The 15805-nt window shown below is 44.4% G+C and overlaps 1 protein-coding gene and 1 long non-coding RNA gene across 4 annotated transcripts in view; one reads left to right on the top strand and one right to left on the bottom strand.

Annotated features, from left to right (window-relative positions):
- PNP (purine nucleoside phosphorylase) overlaps nucleotides 1-15805 on the top strand; it is a 33082-nt gene that overhangs the window by 13899 nt on the left and 3378 nt on the right. The window contains exons 1-4 of one of the 2 annotated variants that reach the window (XM_069961562.1): nucleotides 4157-4301; nucleotides 14622-14791; nucleotides 14937-15040; nucleotides 15376-15551. In XM_069961562.1, the coding sequence (XP_069817663.1) occupies nucleotides 4237-4301; nucleotides 14622-14791; nucleotides 14937-15040; nucleotides 15376-15551 (515 nt within the window). In that variant the 5' untranslated portion in view covers nucleotides 4157-4236. Of the gene's footprint in view, nucleotides 1-4156; nucleotides 4302-14621; nucleotides 14792-14936; nucleotides 15041-15375; nucleotides 15552-15805 lie in introns of those variants that run through there. The other variant, XM_069961564.1, reaches the window with a different exon arrangement.
- LOC138785527 (uncharacterized) overlaps nucleotides 6990-15805 on the bottom strand; it is a 28119-nt gene continuing 19303 nt past the window's right edge. For both annotated transcript variants that reach the window (XR_011362115.1, XR_011362114.1), the window contains one exon: nucleotides 6990-7101. This is a non-coding gene — a long non-coding RNA (uncharacterized lncRNA). The remainder of the gene's footprint in view (nucleotides 7102-15805) is intronic.

The raw sequence follows: 15805 nt of genomic DNA, 5'->3' as shown, positions 1-15805 counted from the left end.
GTCTGGCAAAGGGATATGTTTTTTTATCAGTTTCCTGTCTACAGTCCTGTGACTCAGTATATTGCCATCCTGGTGACTGAGTAGCACAGTGTATGACCAAATGTCTAGTCAGTGTACCCACTTATAAAGCACTAGTTCCAGATAATGAAGAGGCAGAACGTACAGCCCAAGTGTCCTTGGTGTGGAGTAACTACTTTACCCATTATTGCTAAATTATAAAGGGTCCAGAATCCTGAGAACAATGCTTTTCAGCCAGCTGTCTATACCATGGTACACAGAGCAGTCTACTCTACATGTTATATTATTTGTCCTTTTATCTTTATCTCCACCTAAGATTTAACCCTGTTCAGTCCCCACCCATAAGCTAAGCTTGTTTGTAATGGTTTCTATCACATGAATTCGGCCGTTTGTCTGCAGCACATCCTGACTCACACCCTAAAGCTGCAGAAAAACCTCACTGCCTGGTCCACTCTGTCTCCACTCCTCTGTGCTCCCCCTCCCTGCTGAGACCAAAGTAATCTCTGTCTCTTCTGTTGCCAGTTAAGCTGTAAAAACTCATCTTTAACCCCGTCCACCACTGGGAGCATACAGTGAGCGCCTGGCAAAGGGGCACGAAAACAACAGAATAGTTACAGCCTCCTGAGCAATATAGGGGAAAGCAGACACAGTTGTTTCATCTCTCTCTCTTTTTTTCCAATATATGCAAATAGATAGATTTCTTTTACAGTGTGAAGCAGAATCAGATTGAACTAGTGATGGGCAGATACTACAAGATGAATCAGATACTTGGCAGTTGGTTCTGAGGTGCAATGCATGCTGGGAAACGTAGTTTCCTAGCCAACACAATCTTAGATATACACTGGATTTTAGAAAAACGTTTAACTCTGAAAGAAGGGAGATGGCTTACAATACTTAGGGCTTAGCAAGTAAGAGCAGCTAGGTTTATATTTTAGCTCTGGGTTGGAATACCCCTTTCAGTTAATCAACCAACTTCTTGTCTAGTAAATTAACTTAGAAAGTGCCCTTAAAGGGGTTGTCCGGCAGCCTGCCTTTTTTAATACATCGCTCCTGGTGCATATAAAACAATAAAAGTTATGCTTACCTGTCTGCGCTCCCCTTTGGTGTCGCCAGAGTTCCCCAAGGACTGTAAAGCCTCCACTTCTGACATGAACTTGTCCCGGGAGTGACAGCCAGCACAGCCAAATCACTGACTGAGATGGGACAGCCCCACGGCCAGTGATTGGCTGAGTGTGCTGTCACTCCGAGACAAGTTCAGAAGTGGAGGCTCTGCAGTCAGCAGCGGACACCGGACAACCCCTGTAATACTAACTACACTGTACCTATAAATCTAGTTGGCAACAAGGAAGGGAAGCCTCAGCTTTATGAATTCTACCTGCCAGGGACACACCTCTCCACTTATTAGATCTAACGCTGCGTTTACACGGAACGATTATCGTGCAAATTAGCTGAGCATACCTTACCTGCTTGGTGTAGCGGGTGTTCGAAATTCCCGACTCCCCTCTTCAGTGCATTGATTGGCTGAAGAGGGGAGCCGGGAATTTCAAACAGCACCTCTTCAGCCAATCAGTACTCCTCTTCAGCACTGATTGGCTGAAGAGGAGCTGTTTGAAATTCCCGGCTCCCCTCTTCAGCCAATCAATGCACGGCAGCACTGATTGGCTGAAGAGGAGCTGTTTGAAATTCCCGACTCTCCTGTTCAGCCAATCAGTGCTGCCGTGCATTGATTGGCTGAAAAAGGGAAGCGGGAATTTCAAACGGATCCTATTCAGCCAATCAGTGCTCCTCTTCAGCACTGATTGGCTGAAGAGGAGCCGTTTGAAATTCCCGGCTCCCCTCTTTAGCCAATCAGTGCTCCTCTTCAGCACTGATTGGCTGAAGAGGAGCCGTTTGAAATTCCCGGCTCCCCTCTTTAGCCAATCAATGCACTGAAGAGGGGAGCCGGGAATTTCAAACACCCGCTACGCCCAGCAGGTAAAGTATGCCCGCGGCGGGGGTGATCGGAGCGGCGGGGGGGATGGCGATCGCGACGGTGGTGGTGGCGATCGGGCGGCGATCGAGCCGGCGCAGGGGGCTGCGGATGACCGTGGGGCCGGGCTGCGGATGAGCGGGGGGGCGGGCTACGGGCGGGGGGCCAGGCGTGTCGGGCTGCGGGAGGGCGATCTTAAGACGATCGCAAAACCATTTTTCCGTACGATATATCATACCGTCTAAACGCTGATCATAAAAAAAAAATTGTTACTCCGACATCATTAATCGTACGATCGGGCGAATTATCGTTCCTGGTAAACGCAGCATAAGAGTCATAGTGATCTTCCTAGAATTTGACAATGACAACACCTCAGGTTTAGACTCACCTGCTTTGAAATTGCACAAGATCATAAGATAGTAAGGCCGCTCTTAGGGCCCTATTACACGGGACGATTATCATGCGAAAAATCGATATATCGTTCGAATTTAAACGATAATCGTTCTGTGCAATTGCAGTCAACGATCAAATAATCGTTCATATGTCGCTAATCGTTGATTTAGATCTGAACACTGTCACCCCCTTCGTGCATTCTGACATCTCTACACAGGTGTAAAGGGTAAATTTAGCGTTTTTCATACCTTATTTCATATCATACATCATGGTGCTTGTTCAAGTAAAAAGTGTCCTTTTATCAACTGCAGATTGTATTAAGTGGGCGTGGCCTCGCGGCATTAGTGCCACTTAGTCCCGCCCACAACGGCACTGTTGACTCCGCCCCGTGACGCCCATTGGTTGGCCGACGTAAAGGGGGTGGGGTCTAGACCTTTCGGCCAGCCTGTTCCAATGGCCGGCGAGGGGGCGGGGCCAACAATGCCGTTGTGGGCGGGACTAAGTGGCGCTACTGCCGCGAGGCCACGCCCACTTAATACAATCTGCAGTTGATAAAAGGACACTTTTTACTTGAACAAACACCATGACGTATGATATGAAATAAGGTATGAAAAACGCTAAATTTACCCTTTACACCTGTGTAGAGATGCAAAAATGCAAAAAGGAGGTGACAGTGTCACTTTAAATTATCATTAATCTTTCGCTGTAATTCCACATTCATTCGCTGTCGTTCCGAATTCTTTCACTAATCGTTCAGTGTAATCGCACATTGTTGATTGTTTTGCTGGGATGAGATGGAATAAACGATCGTAGTAACAATCATAACTAACGACCATTGTCCTGTGTAATATGGTGAAGGATTTCAGGTTAATGATAAACAATATCGTTTGCAAACGTTCACCGTTAGGGTGGGTTCATACTGAGGAATTCTCGCGGATAATGTCCGCGGAATTTTGCAGTATGTCCGCTCACGCGGACGCGCGCCTTTCCGCTGGCTCCATAAACATCATTCTATGGGCCGGCGTATTCCGCTATCCGCCGAAAGTGACATGTCACAGCCGACGGAATTCCGCTGAGTTTATCCGCGAGAATTCCGTAGTGTGAACCCACCCTTAGTCATTAAAAATTGCTCTGTGTAATAGGACCCTTAGGCTCTGTTCCCTAATGCAGGGGAACACAATTATTTCTTACTTCTCTATCAGCATCAGGATCATCATCTGTCAGTCCCAGTAGTGTGCCCAGGGTGCCCATGTGAGGGATGCCACTGTATGACATCAGCACTGCCCTCCACCTGTGGCATTTACATTAATGGCCTGAGAATACATAGTGCAGCAGATCTATGTTACAGCTGCTGCAGTGCTATGGTACAGGTTAGCATCCCTTATAGAAATAATACGTAAAGGCGGCCATAACCGCATTGGGGGTCATCTGACTGTATAATTGCTGCCGCTCCAGTTGTGGTCTATACGGCAGACACTGTAGACTCCTATCTACTACCATCACGCGTTACTCTCGCGGCACGTCCGCTTTTATTACACGCGGATGGCAGGAAAAACGGCGTCTACAATCACGCGTGATTTCCCGTCCGCCGCCGCCGGCCCCGCCTCCCCCCTTATCCGGCGTGATGCACGTGGATCGGAACTTTTACTTGAGAAAAGAGGCAATCAGGTTGGGGGAGTGTGATGGGCACGTCACCGAGGAGCCAATCAGCGTCGTCTCCTTTCCTTGCGTGTTCTGTGGGGGCGGGGCATACGGTGATAGAAGTGTTTAGCTGCGTGCTGTCTGATACATATCCGCACCGTCCGCTGGTGACAGTCAGTCCTATATCAGTCAGTCCTATATCAGTCAGCAGCAGGATGTCACCCCCAGCGGCCGAGACGCAGAAGCAGGAGAGCAATAGGAAGGAGGAAGCGCGGAGAGGGTGAGTCTGCCCGATCCCTCCTTGTGTTTTCCCTGACATTGCTGCCCAGCTGGGGGTATAATGGGATGTTACACTTAGGCTGTGTGTTCTGTAGATACCATCAGTGTCTGGGCACCTAAGCTTCAGGACCAGTACAACCTGAGTGCTATGGTATTCCAGTTACTGGTTACAGTGTAGGAGACAAGCAGAAGGAATATGAATGGTGGTGCCAGTGGTCTGATCCCCACTGATCAGTCAGACATGGCTGTCATAGCTAGTCAGTATGCTATCAATGCCAATATGTCACCTCTGCCCTCAGTGCCAGCTCCCATCACTGCCAGCAATGGTGACACCCAAACGATTGAGGGTGGTAAAAACCTGCACAGTGGGATGGAGGGGGAGCCTCTATGAGATGCAGGGGGTCTCCTCCCTATGAGATGCAGGGGGTCTCCTCCCTTTGAGATGCAGGGGGTCTCCTCCCTATGAGATGCAGGGGGTCTCCTCCCTATGAGATGCAGGGGGTGTCCTCCGTACGAGATGCAGGGGGTGTCCTCCGTACGAGATGCAGGGGGTGTCCTCCGTACGAGATGCAGGGGGTGTCCTCCGTACGAGATGCAGGGGGTGTCCTCCGTACGAGATGCAGGGGGTGTCCTCCGTACGAGATGCAGGGGGTGTCCTCCGTACGAGATGCAGGGGGTGTCCTCCGTACGAGATGCAGGGGGTGTCCTCCGTACGAGATGCAGGGGGTGTCCTCCGTACGAGATGCAGGGGGTGTCCTCCGTACGAGATGCAGGGGGTGTCCTCTCTATGTGATGGAGGGGGTCTCCTCTGTAAGAGATGGAGGATGTCCTTTATGAAATGGAGGGGTGTCCTCTTTATGAGCATGGTGCAGCAAATAGTAACTAGGAAGATGTGCCAGCTACAGTAGATGCTTGAATAGGCATCACAGACGTTGCACAACCTAAATGATGTACATATTTTAAGGCATGGCACAATGTACCACATGGCAGTAGTCAGATGACTAACATGAGGCTATATATACATAGAGGGTGTACAGACAATGGACCATAGACCTGTTTTGGGGTGTGGTGTGTTATGGGTGTACTCCGAGAACATATGTTACACAGCTATCTCTACAATGAGATTTATATCCTCAGTTATGGATACAAAAGGATCAGGTTAGAATGATTAATTTATTCGCCCAAGAATAGAATCTATTCTCTTAGGCCTTGGATAATGTTCACACCATACAACATCTTTCCTAGCACCCTTCATATCTTATTCCACTCTATGGATATTTGATTTTTGCCAAATCTGCCAGATTTGCCAAATCTGTTAGCATGCCAGTATAGATGTGATGGGATACATACATGCCAGTATACATGGGGTGATGGGATACATACATGCCAGTATACATGGGATGGGATACATACATGCCAGTATAGATGTGATGGGATACATACATGCCAGTATAGATGTGATGGGATACATACATGCCAGTATAGATGGGATACATACATGCCAGTATACATGGGTTGGGATACATACATGCCAGTATACATGGGATGGGATACATACATGCCAGTATAGATGGGATGGGATACATACATGCCAGTATAGATGGGATGCATACCTGCCAGTATACATGGGATGATGGGATACATACATGCCAGTATACATGGGATGATGGGATACATACATGCCAGTATACATGGGATGATGGGATACATACATGCCAGTATACATGGGATGATGGGATACATACATGCCAGTATACATGGGATGATGGGATACATACATGCCAGTATACATGGGATGATGGGATACATACATGCCAGTATACATGGGATGATGGGATACATACATGCCAGTATAGATGGGATGATGGGATACATACATGCCAGTATACATGGGATACGTGTGATGGGTGGTAAATAGAAGAAGCGAGGTAATACTAATACTACTATACACTATAGTAAGGGTATATTGTAGGACAGTGTATTGCAGGCTAGACTCCTATACGTGCTTTGTATCACACTGTATGCACTTACTGAGAATGACTCAGAATATACCCTTTTTTCCTTTAGGTTTAACACTTAACATTTATTAATATACTTATAAGAAATATGATGAAAGAAACCACACCCAAATGTGCAAGTGCAGATTAAAATATTGTGCATTAACCCTTACGGGACAAACAGAAGTGTACCGAGTATTTGAGACACCGCTGTGTGTGTATAGACAGTGACGTGTGGCTGGGGCTGGTGACCAGCACCACTGTATAGATATAGAGATCCGAGGCCAGGGCAAGGAAGTGTCGGCTGACACACTTGCACCAACGATACAGGAGGCAGCAATATTTTGGGTGTGGTTTCTTTCATCATATTTCTTATAAGTATATTAATAAAAGTTAAGTTTTAAACCTAAAGGAAAAAAGGGTATATTCTGAGTCATTCTCAGTAAGTGCATACGATTAAATTGTACCCCCTATTAGGTTGGGATCTATTGCTCAACGTGTATCACACTGTAGGCACATACATGGCCATAGCTAGGCTTTCCTTTTAAGCAGCAGAATTTGGGGTTGTTTTATCCCTTTATCTAAATACATTGGCCCCTACCCTCAGTTACCAAGTCCTTGGGATCCCCCCCCCCCCCCCCCCCCATAACATCCCTGGACAGGTTGCAGATCCCCATGCTGCCTACCTTGAGGGCATCACATATCCTTCCTTACAGTTTAGCTTTTCATGCCTATGCTTGTCTATATCATGTGGCTGCTTGTGGATGTGTAGTAGACAGTCGGCTTTCCACAAATTCTAAAGTCCTGTTAAAAAAAGTGAAAATTATGTATTATGTATGCATTTTATCTTGCAGACCAGGTTACGGTTTATTATCATACCACTGAAAATAAAGGTATCCACAATTCACCTGTATATTTAACAACTCTTATAATAACCTACAGTGTAATACATACAATAAGCTGATTCTCTCCCCCATGGTGAGTCTTCTCTAGAGACACTATTTCCTTAAAGGGGTACTCCAGTGAAAATGTTAATGTTTCAAATCACTTAGTGTCAGAAAGTGCAAGAGATGTGTGATTTACTTCTATTTAAAAAAAAAATTAAAAATCTCCAATCTTCCAGTACTAATCAGCTGCTGTATGTCCTGTAGGAAGTGGTGTATTCTTTCCAGTCTGACACAGTGCTCTCTGCTGACCCCTTTTGTCCATGACAGAAACTGTCTAAAACTGTAGAGGTTTTCTAAGGGGATTTACTACTGCTCTGGACATGGACAGAGGTGGCAGCAGAGAGCACTGTGTCAGACACCACTTCCTGCAGGACATACAGCAGCTGATAAGTACTGGAAGTCTGGCACTTCCTGACACCAGTTGAAAGATAGATGTTTTCAGTAAGTGGCTAGGCTAATAACTGCATTTTCCCTCTACCAGGATGGGGCAGTATTAGTTTCCCTGCTAGTCCCAGTATTTTCTGGTAACCAGTGTGCTATGCCTAGGGGCACTGTTGGTTATGCTCTAGTAGAGTAAAGTGCCTCCCTCCCCATGTTACATGCCACACTTCTATTTCCATCTCCATGTGACCTGTGTGTCACTGCCCCATATACGGCTTCTTATCGGCAGAGCAGTTGTCACATTCCCCATCTTCCTGTAATATGTCCCTTGCACAAGACTATATTTGTCATTCCCGCTTGTTAATGACTCATTTTGTCTACCTGATACTGTCAGGAAAACCAGCTTTATTATAGTATTATAAATTCTGAATGAAGTCATGCGGAACAAACTGAGCGGTATCATTATTAATCATTCCTTATCAGTTATGGCTGGTAAATAATACAAGCGTACTTTCCTAACAGGAATGTGGATCATGTGCAATGTGCTCTCTATAGTGGTGGGGGGTGGGTGTGTGTGAGGGGGGGTGGTGTTTAATAACACTGGGTCACATGGTCATTCCCGGCATTTGACAGCCTTTTTCTGCCCTCTTCTCTCACATACTTCCCTGTGGATTCATTCCCATTTTTGGTTCATAAAAATACAACACTGGCAGCCTCTCCGGAGTGACTCATTGAGATAACAAACACTCACAATGGGCAGTCCTTCAAACTGTTAACGTAATGTTATGTCCATTTCCTACAGATTTTGTAGTTAAGAGTATCTGTATATTTTTTTTTTTTTTTTTTTTTTTGAATTCTAAATTTTATTCATTTTCAAAATTTTCCAAAAAGATACAAGTATACCATCAGCTGTACACTTCAGAGTAAGAACACAGCACCGTCGGGTGCGCGAACTATAAGACAAGAGCCAACATGGCTCAACATTACCAACAGAGTTTACACCGAGTAACTCCCACAACGGGGAGGCCATCTGTGAAAATGGGGGGCGACTCATCATGTGAGAGAAAAAAGAGCTGTCGCTCAGGAGTAGAGAGGAGCGAGAGGCAGTAACAACCGGAGAGGGGGGAGGGAGGGGTAAAGGGTGGAAGCTACAACACCAAGGAGCACACGAAGGGCAAGGGTGATGACAATCTGCATACACATCAACATTGGAAGAAACAAAACAGGGGAGGTGGGGGGGGGGGGGGAGCAAGGCACCTCACTGAGAGATGAAGGTCTTATATTCGTCGGAATCAGCGAACTGTTCACAGTAGTACCAGGTTTGAAAGAACCTGGAGTTCCGGTCATGCAATTGGGCGGTAAGGTCCTCCATATATTTCAGGTCCTCCACCTTCCGTAACCACATAGCAACGGTGGGGGGAGCCTGTTGCCTCCAGAGGGCAGGGATACAGGCCCTGGCGGCATTGACCAGATGGCGGAGAAGGGAGCGGCGATAGCCTCTCAGCGGGATGTCCGACAGGTGCAAGAGAAACAGTGACGGAGAGAAAGGTAAAGGAGAGTCAGTAAAGGTCGAGGCAATACGCCAAACCTCTCTCCAAAAGGGGACCAGTTTGGGGCAACTCCAGAAGGTATGGAGGAGGGTCCCTTCCTCACCGCAGTTTCTCCAGCACAGGGGGGACACATCAGGAAAGATTCTGTGAAGGCGGACCGGAACCCGGTACCATCTAGAGAGAATCTTATAACCCGCCTCCTGTAAGCGGGAGGAGATGGAGGAGGTATGAGTACAAGTATAAATACGGTCCACTTGTGGGCCCGTAAATGAGATGTGTAAGTCTTGTTCCCAGGCGGTAAGGAATGGAGGAGGCGGCTGTTCCGGGGGGGAGCCCAGCACGGCGTATAGAAGGGAGAGAGAGTGTCGGAGAGGGCCCACACCAAGGCATAACGTTTCTAGCTGAGTGAGCGTGCGAGAAAAAGAGGATGGAGCAGGTAAGGAGAGTAGGAAGTGGTGCAACTGTAGGGCTCTCCAGAACCCTAAAGGGGCAGGGTCGGGGAGATCACGGAGTTCAGTAAGGGACACCCAGGCTGACCCCCGCAGAAAGTTACGTGCACGGAAGGAGCCAGCTTGGAGCCATTCCCGGAAAACAGGGTCAGCGGATCCAGCCGAAAACGAGGGGAAGCCGATGACCGGAAACAAGGGGGATGGGTGAGGAGCTAGAGAGGCCGAGGAGAAGTATTTCTGGCAGATCTTAAGAGTCGGGACGACTGTCGGGTGAGACCCGACCAATCTGCTGGAGTTGGGAAGCCAAGGAGCTGCCAACAGGGAGAGGGGGACGAGAGACATTTCAAGGCCGACCCACAGTTTTGATGAACAGTGTCGGTGCCAGTCTATCACCCTGACGAGGTGACTGGCTACATAGTAGTGAAGAATGTTGGGGAGGCCCAGCCCACCAGTATCTGTATATTTTTATATTTTATTACATTAGCTGTATTTTATTATTTATTTATTTTTTTTTTAAATATGTCTTTTGTAGTGTATGATCTCTGCAGGAGCCATATATGTAATATCAATGGCAGAATCCGATCTCCTCTGTGACATAAGGACGGCCTGTCCCGAAGCTCGCTCTTCAAACAATTGCTTGATGTAATGCTGCGTTTACACGGAACGATTATCCTGCGAATTTGCATGTTAACGAATTCGAACGATATCGTACGTGTAAACGCAGCGAACGATCCAGCGGCGAGAGAGAAATCGTTCATTTTGATCTTTGAACATGTTCTCAAATCGTTGTTGGTCGTTCGCAAAAAATTCGCAGATCGTTCCGTGTAAACAGTCGTTCACCGATTTAACCTATGTGCAAGATAGGCTTAAGCGATCAGAAAATGATTTTTCCGTACGACATATCGTTCCGTCTAAACGCTGATCGTTATAAAAAAAAAATCGTTACTTCGAAATCGTTAATCTTACGATTGGGCGAATTATCGCTCTGTGTAAACGCAGCATAAGAAACTGTTGTGTGACCTCACATCTACTACTGAGCTACAATGAATCAGTTTACAAACCCCCCCCCCCCTCCTAAGAATCGTAGATAACTAAGTAAACCTAAGTAACGAAATAGACTTGCTGCCTCATAATTGAGATACAATAAATAGGGTAATAAAATAGTAAAATATAACACTGTGAAATACTTCCAAGATAACATGTCACAGCATAACATCCTTCCATCAGGGGTATTCCTATCTCATAAAATGATGGCATATCACCACTATATGCCATTATTTTTTTATTGGTGGGGGTGCAACCTTTGGGGGCCTTCACCAGTTTTTTTTTTTTTTTTGTGTTTTTTTCCTGCAAAGGGACTCTCCACGCTAGCTGGCCATGCAGATAAGTTTGCATGATATGCACAAGGAAGTATAGGGCATCTCGTAGAATCAAGAGCAAAATACTTTACATTGAATTAATTGTATGTAATTTTTGTTTGTATGAGGCTGGTCAACTTTAAAGGCGAAGTCCGGCTAAAATTTTTATTAAAGTATTGTATTGCCCCCCAAAAGTTTTACAGATCACCAATATACACTTATTACGGGAAATGTACATAAAGTGCTTTTTTTCCCTGCACTTTGTACTGCATCAAGGCTTCACTTCCTGGATAACATGGTGATGTCACTTCCTGGATAACATGGTGATGTCACGACCCGACTCCCATAGCTGTGCGGGCTGTGGCTGCTGGAGAGGATGATGGCAGAGGGATGCTCAGTGTCCCTCCAGTGCCCTGTGTCCCTCAGTGTCCCCCTGCCATCATCCTCTCCAGCAGCCACAACCCGCACAGCTCTGGGAGTCGGGTCGTGACATCACCATGTTATCCAGGAAGTGAAGCATTGATGCAGTAGTAAGTGCAGGGAAAAAAAGCACTTTATAAGCATTTCCCGTAATAAGTGTATATTGGTGATTTGTATAACTTTTGGGGGACAATACAATACTTTAATAAAAGTTTTCGCTGGACTTCTCCTTTAAATAAAATGTCAGCGTTAAAGGTGAAGTCTGGCGAGGAAACAAAAATTCAGTTTGGGCAGGGGGTTTCTGGTTGGGGTCCCTGACCTTTTGACACGACGATTTGCGGGCATGGGGGGAGGTAAGTAGATGTTACTTATTATGTGTGTCCCCCCCCCCCCCCCTCCTTGCCGCCTGTCAAATTTTTAAAACAGCTGGACTTCCCCTTTTATAAGAGTAAATGCAGAATGTGGTTAGTTTTATCCTAAAGCAATTTATTGAAATTCATGCAGAGAACAGAGGAAATGAATGTCTGCCGGGTGACTGTCAGCTGATAGCTGGCAGGGCAGGTTATACATGCAGCAGAGATTTTATCCTCACACTGTGTGATATGCACCTGACCTCCTGCGTGATAGGAAACCTTTTATATATATGGTTGCTGTACATGCCGTCTGGACGGTATGGTAGCTCTACCAGCCATTTTTGTCACATTTTATTCCCATTGTTCTCTTTATTTGTAAGCAGTTACATGGCAGCAGCACAGTTTCCCTATCCAAACAAGCCGTTATAGATTTCTTTTCTGAGGCAATGTAAAAAATGTTTATGGCACAATGACTGCTGTATACCTCCTACATAGTTTATGTATTGATACGTTTAACTAGAATACTGTTTATATACATAAAACAACCTCTAAAGAATATAAGGAGTAGTCAGCTGAGCCCCATTGTTTGTGACTGGAGAGCCAAACGTTTCATAGACAGCCGCCATCTGCTTCCAAATCCAGGCTAAGGCTATATACAAATGAAATAACACCATAACATATTTGTAACTATTTCTATGTATCTGTTGCTAGACTCTGGGATCTCTTGTTTAATAGGTCACTGAAGTATAGCTATTTTGCAATGCTCTGTTTAGGTTAAGCAGCAGAAAGCTTAGAAAACAGGTTTTGCTACAGACTGAGTTATTCTTTCCCTTCCTGCGTTCGGCATCAGGAAGTTTTCATTGGTATAATGACTGGATTTTTCCATGACGTTGGTATAATTTCCAAGCAGAACATAAAATCCTATGTGACAAAACCCTTGTTTTTGGTTATGCAGAATTTATTAATTTTATTAAAACTTACAACATCCCAAGTAATGGAAATAAGGGGCATTCCACTTATGAGTACATGCGGACACATAGTAACAGGACTACCCATATCAGTGCTAATCCACGTAGGCATAGATCAAAGTGAAAAAAGGAAACCATATCTTGTGATAAGTGGCCAGTTGGTTTCATCATCAAAGTGAAAATGTGATCTTACATGTGTACCTTGTCATTACTCTCCAGACTAGTAATACTGAGTAAGTATATCTACTAAACATAAATGATTTGGTTTTCCCCAAACCACAGGAAATATTGACTGTAATTTCTGAAAGTTTAAATCATACTTATAATACTAATACCAACATTAGAATAGCCGGCCCATGCATAAAGAATGGAAATTACAATGTTAACTGGTTTTCCCCACAAGTAGTTTTTGGTCCCTGTATGCCACATATATTATTTGGCACAAGTGGCATCAGTGATGGCATAACATTGCTAGAAGTTTGTATTAGGGTCAAAACTGTTTTATATCCCTGACAGTTAACACTACAGTATCACAGATCACTCACTAATTTAATAGGCCAGTAGCTTTAATATTTAGTCGTTTCTGTAACGGACACTGCAGAACATAGTAGGGAGGCTAATAAATTAAGACTTCACATGTAGGGTTAACTTTTGGAGAAAAAACATGAGCATTTTTTTTTTCTGTCCCACAGTTAAACTTCAAAGTGGCATCTAAAGAATTTTAGTTACTGTCTACAGGGTATTTACTTCCATTCTTGGAATGACTGTGTCTCACTAAGTTAGGAATGATGTGTTAATTCTTGTATTCTTGTGAAGCCAGGCATTTTATAGCCAAAGCTTAGTCTACTATGTAGACATGTCTCCTATGCAAGTTCAAGGGGGTAATGACTTAAAACACTAATACGCTAATATTAAATACTATGTAAAATCCCTGTATGAATATATTACAGACCACCACTCTGGCTAGTGTATATATGTGTGTGTGTGTATATATATATATATATATATATATATATATATAGATATAGATATAGATAGATATAGATATATATATATATATATATATATATATATATATATATATATATATATATATATATATATATATATATAATAATATATAGTCCCGCCCACTATTGCCCCACTAGATTTACTAAGAGATGCGTGCCCCTTAGTGAAATCGGCCTGACTTGCTCCTGAGCAGGTGTAGATTTCTGCCAATCAGGCGTAAACCATGGTAAATCTGGTGCGGGAAGAAGCCAAGCCTCCTTTTGTTACATACCCAGGTTATTTACTGTTTCCAATCATTTCCTTCATGCTACTGCACTATTTCCGTTATATAATGATACAGATATAACCTATTGCATTTAGGCTAGTTTCTAATAAATCTTAAAGGGACAATATCAGTAGGTTAGAAAATTCTTACCTGCTGATATCTCTTAGTGCACAGGGTGCCAAGGGTGAAAGTAAGTTTCTTACCTTCATCCTCAGCGCTGACTATTGCCTCCAGTGCAGCGATCAACCCCAGCTGGTCTGCTCTGCTATATTTATTAGAAGGTGCGGGTCGGAGCACTAGTGGCGGTAGTCCTGATCCCAGTGCATTGGCATAGATCACTTGACAATAACTATGGGGGAGATTTATCAAAAGTTGTAAAATTTAGACTGGTGCAAACTGCCCACAGCAACCAATCACAGCTCATCTTTTATTTTACCAGAGCTGAACGCTGAGCTGTGATTGGTTGCTGTGGGCAGTTTGCACCAGTCTATATTTTACACCCTTTGATAAATCTCCCCCTATACTTTTTCCTTTCTGGCAATTTTTTTAAAATTTTAGTAAATATTCATCTGGTCTGGTAAACTTCAACTCTTTTAACCAGCCTTTTTTTCTGTGTTTTCAGGTACACCTACGAAGATTACAAGCATACTGCAGAATGGCTCTTGTCCAGAACAGAACATCGTCCTACAATAGCTATTGTATGTGGCTCTGGACTTGGAGGTTTAGGTGACCTCCTAAAGGATCAGGTGGCCTTCAGCTATGGTGACATTCCCAACTTCCCTCACAGTACAGGTACGTCACTTGGCATTTATGGTATAAAAGATTTATGTACTAAAATCATACAGTCAGAGTATGTTGCAAACCATCTGCTATACAACATACTTTGTAGTGGGGCCAGCACATATAGTTTTGTTAATGTTTCATCTTCTCTTTGCAGTTCCTGGACATGCTGGACGCCTTATATTTGGAAATCTGAATGGAAAACCATGTGTGTGCATGCAAGGACGGTTTCATTCCTATGAGGGTTACCCATTGTGGAAGGTAAGGAGAGCAAGCAACTGCTTCAGCATTCGTTCACAATGTACCCTGTGTACACCAAGGACAGCTTACAACCATGAGAATAAAAATTGCTGTTAACTATTTTTGCTTTGTAAGTGCTCTCCATCCAATATTTTCCCAGTTCCTAGTATCCTAGTAAACAGAGAACATACTGGATAAACCACAGTTTATAAATTATTTCACTACTGCACTCTTCATGCAGACATGGGATAGGGGTTAGAATATACATGACTGCGAGGGCCACATATAACCATCAGTTTTAGAACAATGTGTTAAGTTATAACTTTTGTTCCTTTTCCTTTCCTTCTTTTTACCAGGTTACATTTCCAATCCGGGTTTTCCGCCTGATTGGGGTTCAAACGGTCATTGTCACCAACGCTGCAGGAGGACTGAACCAAGACTATAAAGTTGGGGACATTATGGTCATAATGGATCACATAAATATGCCAGGATTTGCAGGACAGAATCCACTCATTGGTCCTAATGACGATAGGTGAGCTTTTTACTGAATTATTAAACTGACCTATTGTCACCTCATAATGAGCCCTTAAATGGCTCTGGATATAGTTTTTGATAACCCTAGCTTGTTGTCACGCATGTCCCAGCAGCTACAGGGGAAAATAAGTGTTCAGACATAAAAGATTCAAGATTGCCGGCAGAAGACCACTGGGTCCACCTAGTCTGCCCTTTTAGTATTTCCCTTCTTATTATGTTAGAGTAGATGTATGTTTATCCCAGACAGGTTTA

The sequence above is a fragment of the Dendropsophus ebraccatus genome, chromosome 3 (genome assembly GCF_027789765.1).
Source record: "Dendropsophus ebraccatus isolate aDenEbr1 chromosome 3, aDenEbr1.pat, whole genome shotgun sequence".
Classification (NCBI taxonomy): domain Eukaryota; kingdom Metazoa; phylum Chordata; class Amphibia; order Anura; family Hylidae; genus Dendropsophus; species Dendropsophus ebraccatus.
The sequence above is the reverse complement of the archived record's forward strand: the minus strand, read 5'-3'. Positions and strand labels throughout refer to the sequence as shown.